The 14,114-nt window shown below is 43.2% G+C and overlaps 2 protein-coding genes across 4 annotated transcripts in view; one reads left to right on the plus strand and one right to left on the minus strand.

Annotated features, from left to right (window-relative positions):
- cep85l (centrosomal protein 85, like) overlaps positions 1-14,114 on the minus strand; it is a 66,598-nt gene that overhangs the window by 20,196 nt on the left and 32,288 nt on the right. For both annotated transcript variants that reach the window (XM_058379503.1, XM_058379502.1), the window contains exon 3: positions 10,327-10,880. In XM_058379503.1, the coding sequence (XP_058235486.1) occupies positions 10,327-10,880 (554 nt within the window). The remainder of the gene's footprint in view (positions 1-10,326; positions 10,881-14,114) is intronic.
- Positions 125-9,775, plus strand: pln (phospholamban). 2 transcript variants are annotated; one of them, XM_058379505.1, is made up of 3 exons: positions 125-293; positions 5,963-6,144; positions 7,849-9,775. In XM_058379505.1, exons 2-3 carry the CDS (start codon positions 5,990-5,992, stop codon positions 7,862-7,864), a joined length of 171 nt encoding a protein of 56 aa, XP_058235488.1. In that variant the 5' UTR covers positions 125-293; positions 5,963-5,989; the 3' UTR covers positions 7,865-9,775. The 2 variants fall into 2 exon arrangements, with proteins under 2 accessions (XP_058235488.1, XP_058235487.1); XM_058379504.1 differs by having other exon boundaries at positions 135-293; positions 5,830-6,144.

The following is a 14,114-nucleotide window of genomic DNA, read 5'->3' on the forward strand; positions in this document are numbered from 1 at the left end:
CAAACCTACTTTGAGCTCAGAGAGAGAGAAAAAAAAAACATAACAGGCCTTAGAAAACAAGTGTGAGATGAGAGCTCAGACCCCTCCTACGTATCTCTGTTTTGCCATCATCCCCTCGATTTCTCCTCCCCTCTGCGTTCTTTCACTCATAAACTCTCAGACATCCTGAACAAAACTCCCAGAGCCCATTGTCAGCCGCTGAAGCAGTGTGAGAACCGGAGCGAGGACGTAAAAAATAAGCCCACCGGCGCAGGCTGGACCTCACTGCCACGGCCTCGCTTCCACAGCCTCAGGTAGGATTCACACACTCATACACACATCACCGAGCATGCTGACGAACTTAGACAGAAACGGATGTTTGCTAATCTGTATATCTGACGACAGATGGACTGAACAGAAAAACAAATACTGCAATAAAATACTGATCCGTATAACAAATAAACAGGATTAACTGATTAGCAGTTATCTGATATTCAAGCATAAGGAGATTTATCTTTATTTTTTCTTTTTAATTGCAATCACCACATGAAAACTCGCACACTGAAAAGTCCTGAAACTGAAAATGATGCTAAAAGAAAGCGGACCGCATGCTGGCCTTAACCAGATACAACACTGTGTATGTCGTTATAATGTACATTTCCTGATAAACGCTAATCCAGTTGTAAATACTATTAATTATAATGCACACAAATCAGGAGCGTCTACAGATTCGTCTGGAAATTTGGAAGTCGTTTGCATATTGGAAGCCAATGTTATCATAGTGTGCAAACTTCAGCTCCGGTGCCAGCACAAATCTCTGGGCAAACATCACAGAGGCAGACTGCTTCCAGCCGTAAAGCCTGCTACTTGTTTGTCGTTTAAATTAAAATGTTAGCTGGACGTCCCATTTCTAACGTGAGACTAATAAGAGAAAGGTGTAGTGCTTGTAGCTCGTGGTAACAACCACTGAGTGAGCTGCAGTGATGGCTCTCAAAGCCACACATTGCTCTGTCATGCCATCATGGAAAGTTGCCGTCGCACACCCCTCCCCTCTGTCTTTATTTGTGCAGGAACGCTGCCAGAACAGCGGGGATATAAAGCGTGTATAAATCCACATGGGTCTGGGAAATCTGCGGCTGTGGATTTCCTTCTTCGGTTTGAGCCAGACTTTCTCTCTCTCTCTGGCACTCGGGAGGGATTGAGATGATGAAGAGCGCCTGCTTTTAGCCAAGCGATGCTCTGAAACTCTTTCAAAATAAATGCGGCCATATTAGCCGCGTGCTTAGCGGTCTGCTCTGGGTAACCATGTAAGGGTACGTTTCCCCAGCCTGTGAAGTGTGTGTTGGGAAAGTTCGCAGCCTCCTAGTGAAGTTATCACCAAAAGCTGCTCTCTGCTATGGTGCTGGAATGTTTCTGGGCGACGCTGTTGGCATGTTCTTCAGTGGTTCGTGTGTGTGTGTGTGTGTGTGTGAGAGAGAGAGAGAGAAGAGGCTGTATCATGCTGCAGTGACACTCACTCGGGACGCTCTGACAGGGTGATTATGATGAAGCCGTCAACACCACAAACACAGGCGCACAAAAACTAACATGGAGGCATGTCTGTCCTTGCTCAGAAGTGACTGACCCTACAGCAGACACTAGGATAATCTTTTTCTTTGTACGCACAAGACTTGGCAACAAAAAATGGCCCAAAAGAGACAAATTGCGGAAATTGCTTTAATCTTGTTAAAATGCCTTGAAGATCTGGTTAATCTCTAAATCGGGGACTTGGGGGGTGGGGGCTGGAGGTTGAACACTCGGAAGTCACGTATAATTAATTAACCACTTAGCAGTGACACAAGCATGAACACATCCGGTCAGAGATGATGTGCAGCGATAGCAGGGAACTGGCAGTGTGTGTGCGTCAGTGTCACATCCGGTGAAATGGAGGTGATGAGCTCTGGAGTTTCTGGATCAGCAGCCCCATTCTCTCTGCTGATAGTCAAAGGTCGTTCCTAAGAATAACCTTTATTGTGCGTGGCCGATAGCGTCAGCCGAGGCCTTTTTGAGGATGTGAGGCTTTGGAGACTCTGGGAACGTTCCCTCATGAGGCCCTGGCTCCATACAGGAGCCAACTAAAGCAGTGTGAGAGAGGAAGATAAGCTCCTCTCCACACTAACACTGAAGTCTTCATAATAGAGTGTCTTATCTTTTAGCAAAGCACTTGACAGCTGCACCCAGTCCGCCCAGGAGCACTGCGATTTACTCTTTAGTTTTTTAGTCCAGCTTCTGCGTGAAACTATAAACCCGGCGATTATTTCTTTTCAGCGTGAGCTGGATCAAGCCCTCAGCCCCGTGTTAGATACTGATGGATTACCATTAGACGGCTAGAATCTTCTGTAAACTTTCACACAGAAATACAGCTCCTGTCATGACTCTAACATGCCAGCTGTCCGAATGCTTTATTTCTGGGTTCACGAGCTAAAAAAACGAGCATAAACCTAACTGCGGAAATTCTCAGTGCCAAAATTCCACCGCCTCTGAAACTGTTTTTGTGTCTATTTTCTGCTTTTTATTAACTGAGTGCCTGGATATTATCCTTAAGCACATTGGATCTAGCAACATAAAATGTACCTATAAATGGATAAAAATGATGCCATTTAAAAATATAAGAAATAAATACGTATATAACCATTGGCTAACCAAATTTATTAAAGAACATCATCGTATCTGTTTCTCTCTCAGTGATAAGCTTCTTTCTGAGTTACTTGTTACTGAAACACTACATGCTGAAGACTTTCCAATATTTCTATTACGAAGCTCTGACCACTGGAGACTCGTTCCAATAAAAAATGCTAAATAAACAGCATCTTACAGAAATCCTCTACATATTAACCCTGTCACACACATTTTTTATTATTTTTTATTCTCTATATAAAGTCTGTATGAATTACTTGTTACTATAGAAACAAAAACGAGTGCCAGACTGAAGGTATGATAGTGATGAATAACTCTCATTGTACACAATTGTTATGATGAAATCATGAAAAATGATTTGGTTCAATCTGGTTCAAGTGTGGAAATGGTCAAGAATCGACAGTTCTATGGAATTCTTTCGAAACAATTAAGTCTAAAAAAAGAATCCTTGTAAATAAAGTATATGTTCCATATGATATGATATATTCCATACTACTAGCATGAGGATATGGTGAAGGAGACAAGAATGAGGATATGGTGCAGGGTACCAGAATGAGGATATGGTGAAGGGTACCAGAATGAGGATATGGTGCAGGATACCAGAATGAGGATATGGTGCAGGATACCAGAATGAGGATATGGTGCAGGATACCAGAATGAGGATATGGTGCAGGATACCAGAATGAGGATATGGTGCAGGATACCAGAATGAGGATATGGTGCAGGATACCAGAATGAGGATATGGTGCAGGATACCAGAATGAGGATATGGTGCAGGATACCAGAATGAGGATATGGTGCAGGATACCAGAATGAGGATATGGTGCAGGATACCAGAATGAGGATATGGTGCAGGATACCAGAATGAGGATATGGTGCAGGATACTAGAATGAGGATATATGGTGAAGGATACCAGAATGAGGATATGGTTCAGGATACCAGAATGAGGATATGGTTTAGGGTACTAGAATGAGGATATGGTGAAGGTTACCAGAATGAGGATATGGCTCAGGATACTAGAATGAGGATATGGTGAAGTATACTTGCATGAGGATATGGTGAAGTATACTTGCATGAGGATATGGTGCAGGAGACTAGCATGAGGATATGGTGAAGTATACTTGCATGAGGATATGGTGCAGGAGACTAGCATGAGGATATGGTGAAGTATACTTGCATGAGGATATGGTGCAGGAGACTAGCATGAGGATATGGTGAAGGAGACTAGAATGAGGATATGGTGAAGTATACTAGCATGAGGATATGGTGAAGTATACTTGCATGAGGATATGGTGCAGGAGACTAGCATGAGGATATGGTGAAGTATACTAGCATGAGGATATGGTGAAGTATACTTGCATGAGGATATGGTGCAGGAGACTAGCATGAGGATATGGTGAAGGAGACTAGAATGAGGATATGGTGAAGTATACTAGCATGAGGATATGGTGAAGTATACTTGCATGAGGATATGGTGCAGGAGACTAGCATGAGGATATGGTGAAGTATACTAGCATGAGGATATGGTGAAGTATACTAGCATGAGGATATGGTGAAGGATATTAGCATGAGGATATGGTGCAGGATACTACAATGAGGATATGGTTCAGGGTACTAGCATGGGGATATTGTGAAGGATACTAGAATGAGGATATGGTTCAGGGTACTAGCATGGGGATATTGTGAAGGATACTAGAATGAGGATATGGTGAAGTATACTAGCATGGGGATATGGTGAAGTATACTAGCATGAGGATATGGTGAAGTATACTAGCATGAGGATATGGTGAAGGATATTAGCATGAGGATATGGTGCAGGATACTACAATGAGGATATGGTTCAGGGTACTAGCATGGGGATATTGTGAAGGATACTAGAATGAGGATATGGTTCAGGGTACTAGCATGGGGATATGGTGAAGGATACTAGAATGAGGATATGGTGCAGGATACTAGCATGAGGATATGGTGCAGGATACTAGAATGAGGATATGGTTCAGGATACTAGAATGAGGATATGGTTCAGGGTACTAGCATGGGGATATTGTGAAGGATACTAGAATGAGGATATGGTGAAGGAGACTAGCATGAGGATATGGTGCAGGATACTAGAATGAGGATATGGTTCAGGATACTAGAATGAGGATATGGTTCAGGGTACTAGCATGGGGATATTGTGAAGGATACTAGAATGAGGATATGGTGAAGGAGACTACAATGAGGATATGGTGCAGGATACTACAATGAGGATATGGTGCAGAATACCAGAAAGAGTATATGGTGAAGGATACTAGAATGGGGATAGTGAATGATATAGTGGATATAGTGAAGGAGACTAGAATGAGGATATGGTGCAGGATACCAGACTGAGGATATGGTGCAGGATACCAGACTGAGGATATGGTGCAGGATACTAGAATGAGGATATGGTGCAGGATACTAGAATGAGGATATGGTGCAGGATACTAGAATGAGGATATGGTGCAGGATACTAGAATGAGGATATGGTGCAGGATACTAGAATGAGGATATGGTGCAGGATACTAGAATGAGGATATGGTGCAGGATACTAGAATGAGGATATGGTGCAGGATACTAGAATGAGGATATGGTGAAGGATACTAGAATGTGGATATGGTGCAGGATACCAGACTGAGGATATGGTGCAGGATACTAGAATGAGGATATGGTGCAGGATACTAGAATGAGGATATGGTGCAGGATACTAGAATGAGGATATGGTGAAGGATACTAGAATGAGGATAGTGAATGATATAGTGGATATAGTGAAGGAGACTAGATAGGATACTAGCATAGAGATATGTTGTAAGAACCTAGCATGGGAATAGGTTGCAGGGTACTAGCATGAGGATATTTGCAAGGAACTAGCATGATGTTTGTTTATTTGATGAATACGAAACACTTATAAGTCGCTCTTGATAAACACAGGAAATGTATAATATGTACCATAATGTTCAGATCAGGGGAATCATTTTGATTTTGTTGCATTACTTCCAAACCCACAAAAGAGAGTTTTTTTTTCCCCCAAATCAGAAAGTTTCTAAAGCTCAGTAACAGTTTAGTATGTTGTGCACGCATGTAAATGTGGCATGACTGATCTCATGTTGTGTGCATGCATACTCATACAGCCTCTCTGCTGCTCCCTCCATCAGCTCTGTGGACTCCACCAGCTCCTGGACCACCTCTATCCTCACAAGCACTACGAGCACCTCCATCTCATCCTTCTGCACTCCTACACCTCTCTCTCTCTCTCTTTTTGTCTGTCTGTGTGTACTTCACCTTCAGCACCTGCGTGTAAAGTGCTAGCAAACTATGGAGAAGGTGCAGCACATGACCCGTGCGGCCATCCGGAGGGCGTCCACCATGGAGGTTCCCCAGCAGGCTAAGCAGAACATGCAGAACCTCTTCGTCAACTTCTGCCTCATCCTCATCTGCCTGCTGCTCATCTACATCATCGTCTTGCTAATGTGAGCTGGAGGAGGGGCCGGGACATGGCCTTGCGGCCAATCAGGGCAATGGACTCAGTCAGGGAGGGGCTTGGGGTGGGGTCAGAGCAGGGGAAAGGATTTAACTGTCTATCTCAGTTGAATGCATGCTGCATGTATTTCATCGCACTGTTCTTGTAAATAATGCACTGCCCATCCTATAACGACACACCAGCAGGGTAGCAGCAGGGAACTGTGGGAGTCTGAGGAGCGCGGAATCGATTCCACATTCCCTATTCCTTCACCTGAGCTCACAATGCAGGACTGAGAAATGGACTCGAGGCCTGAGCACTGCACTAGCTCATATGTGACGCTGAATATTAATAAGACTACAATAAACACGCAAAGATATGAAGATGTGTATGTGTGTGTAGCCATTTTCTCAAGCCCCCCCCCTCCCTTCCCCACACGCTACAGTAAATCACATTAGTGTGCAAAACTAAACACACAAAACTGCACACTCGAAAGCTTACCTATGACCTTAAAGTGCAAGCAAACGCAATTTACCTTAAATGCAGTCCATCATTTGACGTCTGACGTTTACGTCTTTAGATTTGCTCGAGCGTTCCAAATCTATAGAGCGTTATAAATGGAGGATGTAGTAGCTGAGTGGTTAAGACGTTGGACTAGTGATCAGAAGGTCGTGAGATTGAATCCCAGGTCCGCCAAATCCCCCACTGCTGGGCCCCTCAGCAAGGCCCTTAACCCTGACTGGCTCAGTTGTATAAAATGAGATAAAATGTAAGTTGCTCTGGATGAGGGTGTCTGCCAAAATGCCATAAATGTAAAAATATCTCTAACTATAAGAATTGTTATACATGATCCACCATTTATATCAAAGTACGAGTCCGATGATTACTGAGAAAAAAATATTAACATTTAAAAGGAGGGAAATTTAAGATTATTATTTAAGATTCAGTACAGAATTTGAGGAGCAAGCTTCCAACCACCTTGGGTTAAAATAAAAGGGCAAAGCTCACAATATCCTGAAAACTCAAACTAATATTAAATTAGGTTCAATTCAAGCATCTTCAAGCATACATACAAGAAACTGTTATTCTATTTTGTCAGATTTTTGTTGTAATTTTTTGTCGTCATGTTATTATTATTTTTTTTTTGCTCCATATACCAGGATAAATCAAGTCATACTGTGATCTATAAACTGAACCAGAGAACGTCCACAACCTCGGATACTCTCTCAACAAGATCATGCAGCCGGAAATGCCCGGCTTATCAGATTCTCACACTGCCACATGTGCGGATATAGTTATGCTCTTTATGAAGAAATGTGCAAAAGTGATGGAACAATCTGAAAAATAATCTTATGTTATTTGAGCCATAAATTATTGATGCTATATTTGCCAGTCATCTTAAACATCATTTGCTTAATCCCTTTCTGTTTAATCGGTCTCTCCCTGTGTGGCTGAGATGACCATCAAGTGAACAGATTTATTAGAAGAACTTCTGACTAAACTTTATAGTGCAGCTGAATGCTGAGGGGTTCTGATGTTGGAAAACTGATGTGTATAACAGCTTTAAACTCGAAGTCTAAATTCCAGACTCTTGCTCCGGGGCAAAAGTAAAGACGTGAAAGTCAGACGTCAGACACGTGAGCACACAAACCAGCAGTGTGTTATTAAGAACAGCGACGCTGTGCTCTTATTTGTTCTTGTTGGTGGTGTTTAGCTCTTTCCATATGTGAAGGATGACCAGCACGGTGTAACCTCGTCCTCCTCCCGGCACCGCACGCTGAGCACGTCCGTCCCCGAGCCGCACGCCGCCTCACCGCGCGCTCGCGCTCCGAGATCGTCCAGCTCCGACGCCAGCTCTGACGTCCGCACCATGGATCTCACCAACAACAGAGGTCTCAACCTGCTGCTCAATTTCATGCTGATCGTCATCGTGCTGCTGCTCATGCTCATTCTCGTCAAGCTCATGTGAACAGAGCTCAGCCTCTCAGCAAGCACTCCAGACTTAATATGGCCTGAACACATTTACTATAGAGAGAGGTATAGGAATTCTCTCTCTCTCCCTCACACACACACAATGTCTCTGAGTGTCTGTTCCACTTTATCACTTTATAAATCACATTTTGATGCACCGCCATGAGACTAAGTGCTTGTTAAAGCAGTGTAGGCGGTCTTTTATGTAAAAAAAAATACGTGCTTCTTGACCACAACCTAAAATCCAAACCGAACTTTTTTTTTTTTTACCACGTTAGCTCACGTCCTTGTTCAGATTGTGCTTGAAACCCTGTTATAATTTGTCCAGAAAAGTGCCTCAGACTTTAAGCTAGGTCACGGTGACAGTCATGGGATTAGAAAAATAACAGCAGTGATGTGACACTTTTCATAAGTGTGTGAAATATGCAAAGTCACGCCCATTGACACGCTGTTTTACTGAGAAATTTCCACTTCACTATTAAACCCTATTTAGGCTGGATTCATGTTCCTGGGATGTGAATCGGTCAGTTTGATGGAAGCACTGCCACAGAAAAAGGAGGGAAAAAACGAGATTAAAACAGAACAATAGAATATAGATTATGTTTAAAATAACTTTTCAGAAAAGTGATGCTTTGGAGATTTTTAGGGACGTTCCACATGAGCACAAATAAAGCTTACATACGTGTTACACGCTTTACACAACTTTAAAACGCTTATAACAAAGGTATGTAGCAGTGGAACAAGCCACAAGCCTCGATTCATATCAGACTGGCATCTGAAACACTGCTTCTTACTCGCTTGCACCACCTGGTGGTGATGTTTATACTGCAGTCTAAAAAGTAAAAACGCCTGGGTCTTTAATCCTGCTCCTTCACCCTGCTCCCTACTCCATATAAACCGTGCAGTGCATTATGGGAGATCTGCAAACCCTAGACGACACGGTTCGATTTGGTCTGATGATAAAATAAAACGATTTTTAAAAAAGGAGCTAGGCGATAAGATCCTCTTATGTCACTCGCAGCCTTGAAAACCTGATGTGTACAGAATCTCTCATTTCTTTAAAAATGTTTTTATTTTTATTTACCTACACGTCAAATGAAACCATCACAGGGTTTTTAAATGCAGCACTAGGGATGGGCGATATGACAAAAATCTCAGCATTATATATAGATACATTATTTAACAACAATTTATACGTTATAAATTGCTAAAACATTTAGAACAATATCTGTGGATTGTTGTAACAAGGTACAGAATTGTAAAGTAGCATCATTTATCACAATGCTGATATTATCGTCATATTCTTCTGCCCTATGCTTCACTACTGTTTTATATATATCTTGTGTATATAAATACACTATTTTTGCCATGTCATGTGTAGAGCTGAACTGATGGCTCTGTGCTGCAATCTGCCTTCCAGGACTCTAAGAATGTAATAAAGTGGCCATGATGGGTCTTGTGTGAAAAGTGATCACATCCTCACATGGCTGTTTGATTACAGAGAATAAGTGGCTGAAACACTGAGGTTACACTTGATGTTACACTGTTTGGTTTGTATATAGAAACGTAAACAATGTTGTTTGTATATTCACGAGTGCACTGAAGAGGGAGATGATGATGATGATGATGATGGTGTATGTGAACTAAATGCTAGATGCAAATAAACATCCACTGATCACACCTACTGAGCAGTCTTTATGCTTTTTATACCAACTTGTGACAGTTCAGTTGACTTTTATAAATATTTATATGTAGAATTTTACAATAAAAAAAATAAATAAAATCAAACACTGGGAAAGATGTGAGATTTCAGCAGCAAATAAAACTCTCTCAGTGACATCAAGTTAATTTAAGGCTTATTTCATCTATAAGCTACCTTGTATAAAATTAATAAATTAAATAAATAAATTAATAAACAGGAAAAATATGATTGTTTACATATTAAACGTATGTGTCTAGTTTTTACAGATAAAGAGTGTTCACCTGCTTAGAGCAATAGATTTTGAGGCTTTGACGAGTCTGTCCGCTAGGGGGCAGCATTGCATTTACTATATTTTAAATCAACACAAGTTTAAACTTTCTAGATATTTCTATCCATGTGTGCACAAGCAGTCAGCTGGGTTTGAGCCTTTGGCCTTCATGCAGTGTGGTTTAGTGTCACTTCTGCTCAAACACAGCTGACTGCTCGTGAAGGACGTGTTCAATAGACTGTTTATTTTACCTGAGAGAGCTCGGTTTCTTGCCTCATCCGGTCTCGTTGCTGCTGCTCGCTCAGCCACGTGCTCACGCCCTCGGGTCTGAACTCCATCTGCTCGCTCAGCCACATCTGAGTCCTTACGCTGGGCTGGATGGGTGACCCTCCGACAGCCTGGTGCCCCAGCGAGTGCCCCCTGGGCATGACGAGGGAGGCTCTGCTCTCGGGTAAGGCACTGTAGCTCAGATCCAGCGTGCTAGGCTTAAGCGGAGACGAGTCGGCCCGGAGCAGGCTGCGGTCCAGTGAGCCGTGGGCGTCCGGGTGACACGACGTCCTGACGCTTTTCTCCTGGCCGCTCAGGCGGGTGAGGGAGGACCAGCGGCGCACGGGACGAGGGTCCTTCATGTCCAGAGGGCTGGAGACAGGGGAGGAGAGCTGGCTGCTGTTCCACGGGCTGCTGGGCACCGACTGGGTCACGCTGAGCTTGGAGCTGGATGGAGATGGCATGACATGTGCGGTGGGGATGGAGCCCTGTGAGCGGAGCGGCTGGAAAGACAGAGTGCCGCTCGAGCTGGAGTGGTCTGGATGGAAGGGGGGAAAAAAAGAGATGTTAGCAGCTTGACAACAAACTCAATCAAAGCTAACCGTATACCACGTATAATCACGAGAGATATTACATCACCCCTATCTGGAACATGGAGAGTGTGCGTGTGTGTGTGTGTGTGTATCATGTAGCTGTAGTGTCTTTCATGAATAAAGTATGAAATGTGTGTGTCTGTGTGCTGTATTGGCACAGTACCAGGTTCAAGGACATTACACAGAGAGCTGAGGACACAACCATGCACTAACAAACAAATAGAAATGTGTGGAAATAATATCATCACACACGCATATTTCCTTTGTCACTTTCTTCTCGGGACAATTTTATTAGAAAAAAAAGAGATCAGAGATGATGTGAGCGAGCCTCAGAGCAGGCGGTGTGCAGATGTAATGCTGTGACTGAGTGAACGCAGAGCTGACGGGGTTTATCGGTGTGTGAGGGCCAGAGAGGAAACGCTGCTGTCAACGCTGCTCTCATCACCTCACACATCTGCCTACTAATCCCAAAACTTTAGTTTAAAGGAGTTTCACACCTCAAAGCTCACAAAGACTTCCGGCAGCAAACGTGGATGTTCTGCGTCCTTTCCTGTTTAATGGATTGGCTTTCCCACTCGAGGAATATACTCATATCGGGTCTAAGACGAATGTTTTGTTAGCACAGTTTCTCCCATATCACTGTAGCAAGGGATTCAATTATACAAGAGATATGACACATATTTGGCAAAACGAATCATTTCCCGTTATCGCTTACATTATAGCCATGATGTACCATTCTCAAAGTTTATCAAAACAAAACAAAAAATGGCCTTGTCATGTCAAGTTAGATGTTTTTCTTAAAATGCTTCAAATCTCATGACTCTAGAAACATCTATTCACAGAAAACTTCACCGTATCAATGACTAACATCAGCCATACAAGTCCCTCTGTACGCTTTGACTATACACAGACCAGGCATAACATTATGACCACCTGCCTAATATTCTGCTGGTCCCCTTTTGCTGCTAAAACAGCCCTGACCCGTCCTGCACTGTGTATTCTGACCCCTTTCTATCAGAACCAGCATTAACTTCTTCACATGGACCAGCCTTCGCTCCCCACATTCATCATGAGCCTTGACCGTCCATGACCCTGTCGCTGGTTCACCACTTGGACCACTTTTCATCGATACTGACCACTGCAGACCGGGAACACCTCCACAAGAGCTGCAGTTTTGGAGATGCTCCATAATCATGATCGTGTTTTTCTTCCCAGAAAGTCCCTTTCACACTTCAGAGACCCGCCTACTGTGTACTTTCACCTGGATGAAAGAGGGCCTGGACAATGCGGCTCTTTGTTAGCATTCAGGGCTCAGAGCAGCTGTGGAACAGCTGTGGAACCGAGAGCGCACGTGCTCTGGAGAACCCACGCTGAGGTTGCACACAAACACAAGGTTACATTTAGAGCTCTTTATGCCCGAGTTTGACCACATATGCAGCTATTTCAAAGCAAGAGTCACCCTTTAGCACCAGAGAAACCAGTGCAGGTGGGCGGCATGATGGTCCTGAAAGCCGGCTTCACCCTTATAGAGAAAAAAAATAAAAATCACTTCTCTAATCAGGATCAACAGCTGTCTCCATTTCTGCTTCCAAGATCTATTATTCTATCATTTCTACTCGCGTTCGCTCAAACAAACAATGACAGCAGAACACAGTCCGATAAAAATCGATATAAATAAAGCACTGAATCATTTAAAGCGTAAACACAGCCAGATCTTTCAGCAGTCTGATCTTTCAGGAGTCAAAAAACTTATTTTGAACATTTTTCACTTCCTTTATTACGACTCTTGCAGCGCTACAGGAATGTGTACATGCTGCGTCTTGTGCTTTTTCAGGAAGTACTTCCAGAGAAGTGCTTAACGTACGCAATCCTTATTGCGGTAGGTGTTTGGTTTGAAATCGCATGACTCACATGGTATCTCTTTTTTTTGTTTACAAACGAGTGAAACAACACCTTTGTTTGGTGAACTGCTGATATACAAGACGAATGAAACAAAGCAGGACGTCCAGCTGTAGGACAACGTCCGACTACTATACTGATGTTCTTTATATAACCGTTAACATACTCATTATCATTATGTTATTATTATACACACATGCGTAAAGCGTTATGCGAGGATTTTATCACTACTCTATCGGTTCAGTGTGAAATACCACACACACACACTCCTCACACTCTCCTAGATAACATGGAGGTCTTGACACTCACGCACGCGCCAAGGTGCAGTCCAGCAACAACACCATGGCTCTAAATTAACCACCGTGGCCCTGAGCCAACTCTCCTTTCCCGTACCTCAGCCAATCACGTCCAGAGATGTTTATTTTAGTGGCTGGACACGAAAGCCTGCTTATGTAATAAGAGAATGGCGTCCGAGAGACGTAGACGGACAGAGTGGTGTTAATTTCCTCAATGGAACTTGCCCTGGTTACACCGCCGTGAATAGAAATGGCGTAACGTCGATTAAAGGGCAGGGCGATATAACTTTTTAATATAACGTTCTATTAAAGGTGTCTGATATGAGGATCAGGGATGTGGTGTGTGTCGTGTCGCACTACAGCGAGGTTGATGAGGCCTTGTGTGATCTTGTACTCGCTGTCAGGGAACAATAAGATCATCTCGTGCCTTGTTTTGTTGAGCAATCAAGAGTGCGTGTATGGAGGTGGACCACACACACACACACACCATCACCCTGCTGCTTTATCCAAGTGTATTAGCATGTATTTAAAACCAGCTCTTGAATTTCACGGTGTCTGTTTCCGTGTGGCGCCGAAGAGGCCGGCGGAGACGCTTCCATTCTCGTAAGGGGTTCAAGCACCCCAACAAGAACGAGACTGACAGGAGAGGTAAGTTTCCTGTACGTGCCTCACTGAGGGCCAGAAGTGGTAAACAACCTCACATCAAGTATGCTTTAACATAACAGCATCACATCACTCCTATATGACAAACTACAGAACTATATCACTCAGAGAGAGTTACAAACACTATACAACACCTGGTAGAGATCAGGGAGATACGTGTGTGTGTGTGAGAGAGAAGAGCGCCGAACAGCCTGAAACGGACAATACAAACAAACTGAGCTAGTGCATGAGCAACATGCAGAATAATAAGAAAGAGAGAGAAAGAGTGAACGAAAGAAAAAGCAAATGAGTGACAGAAAGGGTGAAAGAAAAAATAAAGGA

The sequence above is a fragment of the Hemibagrus wyckioides genome, linkage group LG25 (genome assembly GCF_019097595.1).
Source record: "Hemibagrus wyckioides isolate EC202008001 linkage group LG25, SWU_Hwy_1.0, whole genome shotgun sequence".
In the NCBI taxonomy this organism is placed as follows: Eukaryota; Metazoa; Chordata; class Actinopteri; order Siluriformes; family Bagridae; genus Hemibagrus; species Hemibagrus wyckioides.

Coding starts and splice junctions, on each gene's coding strand:
- pln (XM_058379505.1), top strand. CDS start 5,990: ATGGAGAAGGTGCAGCACATGACCCGTGCGGCCATCCGGAGGGCGTCC.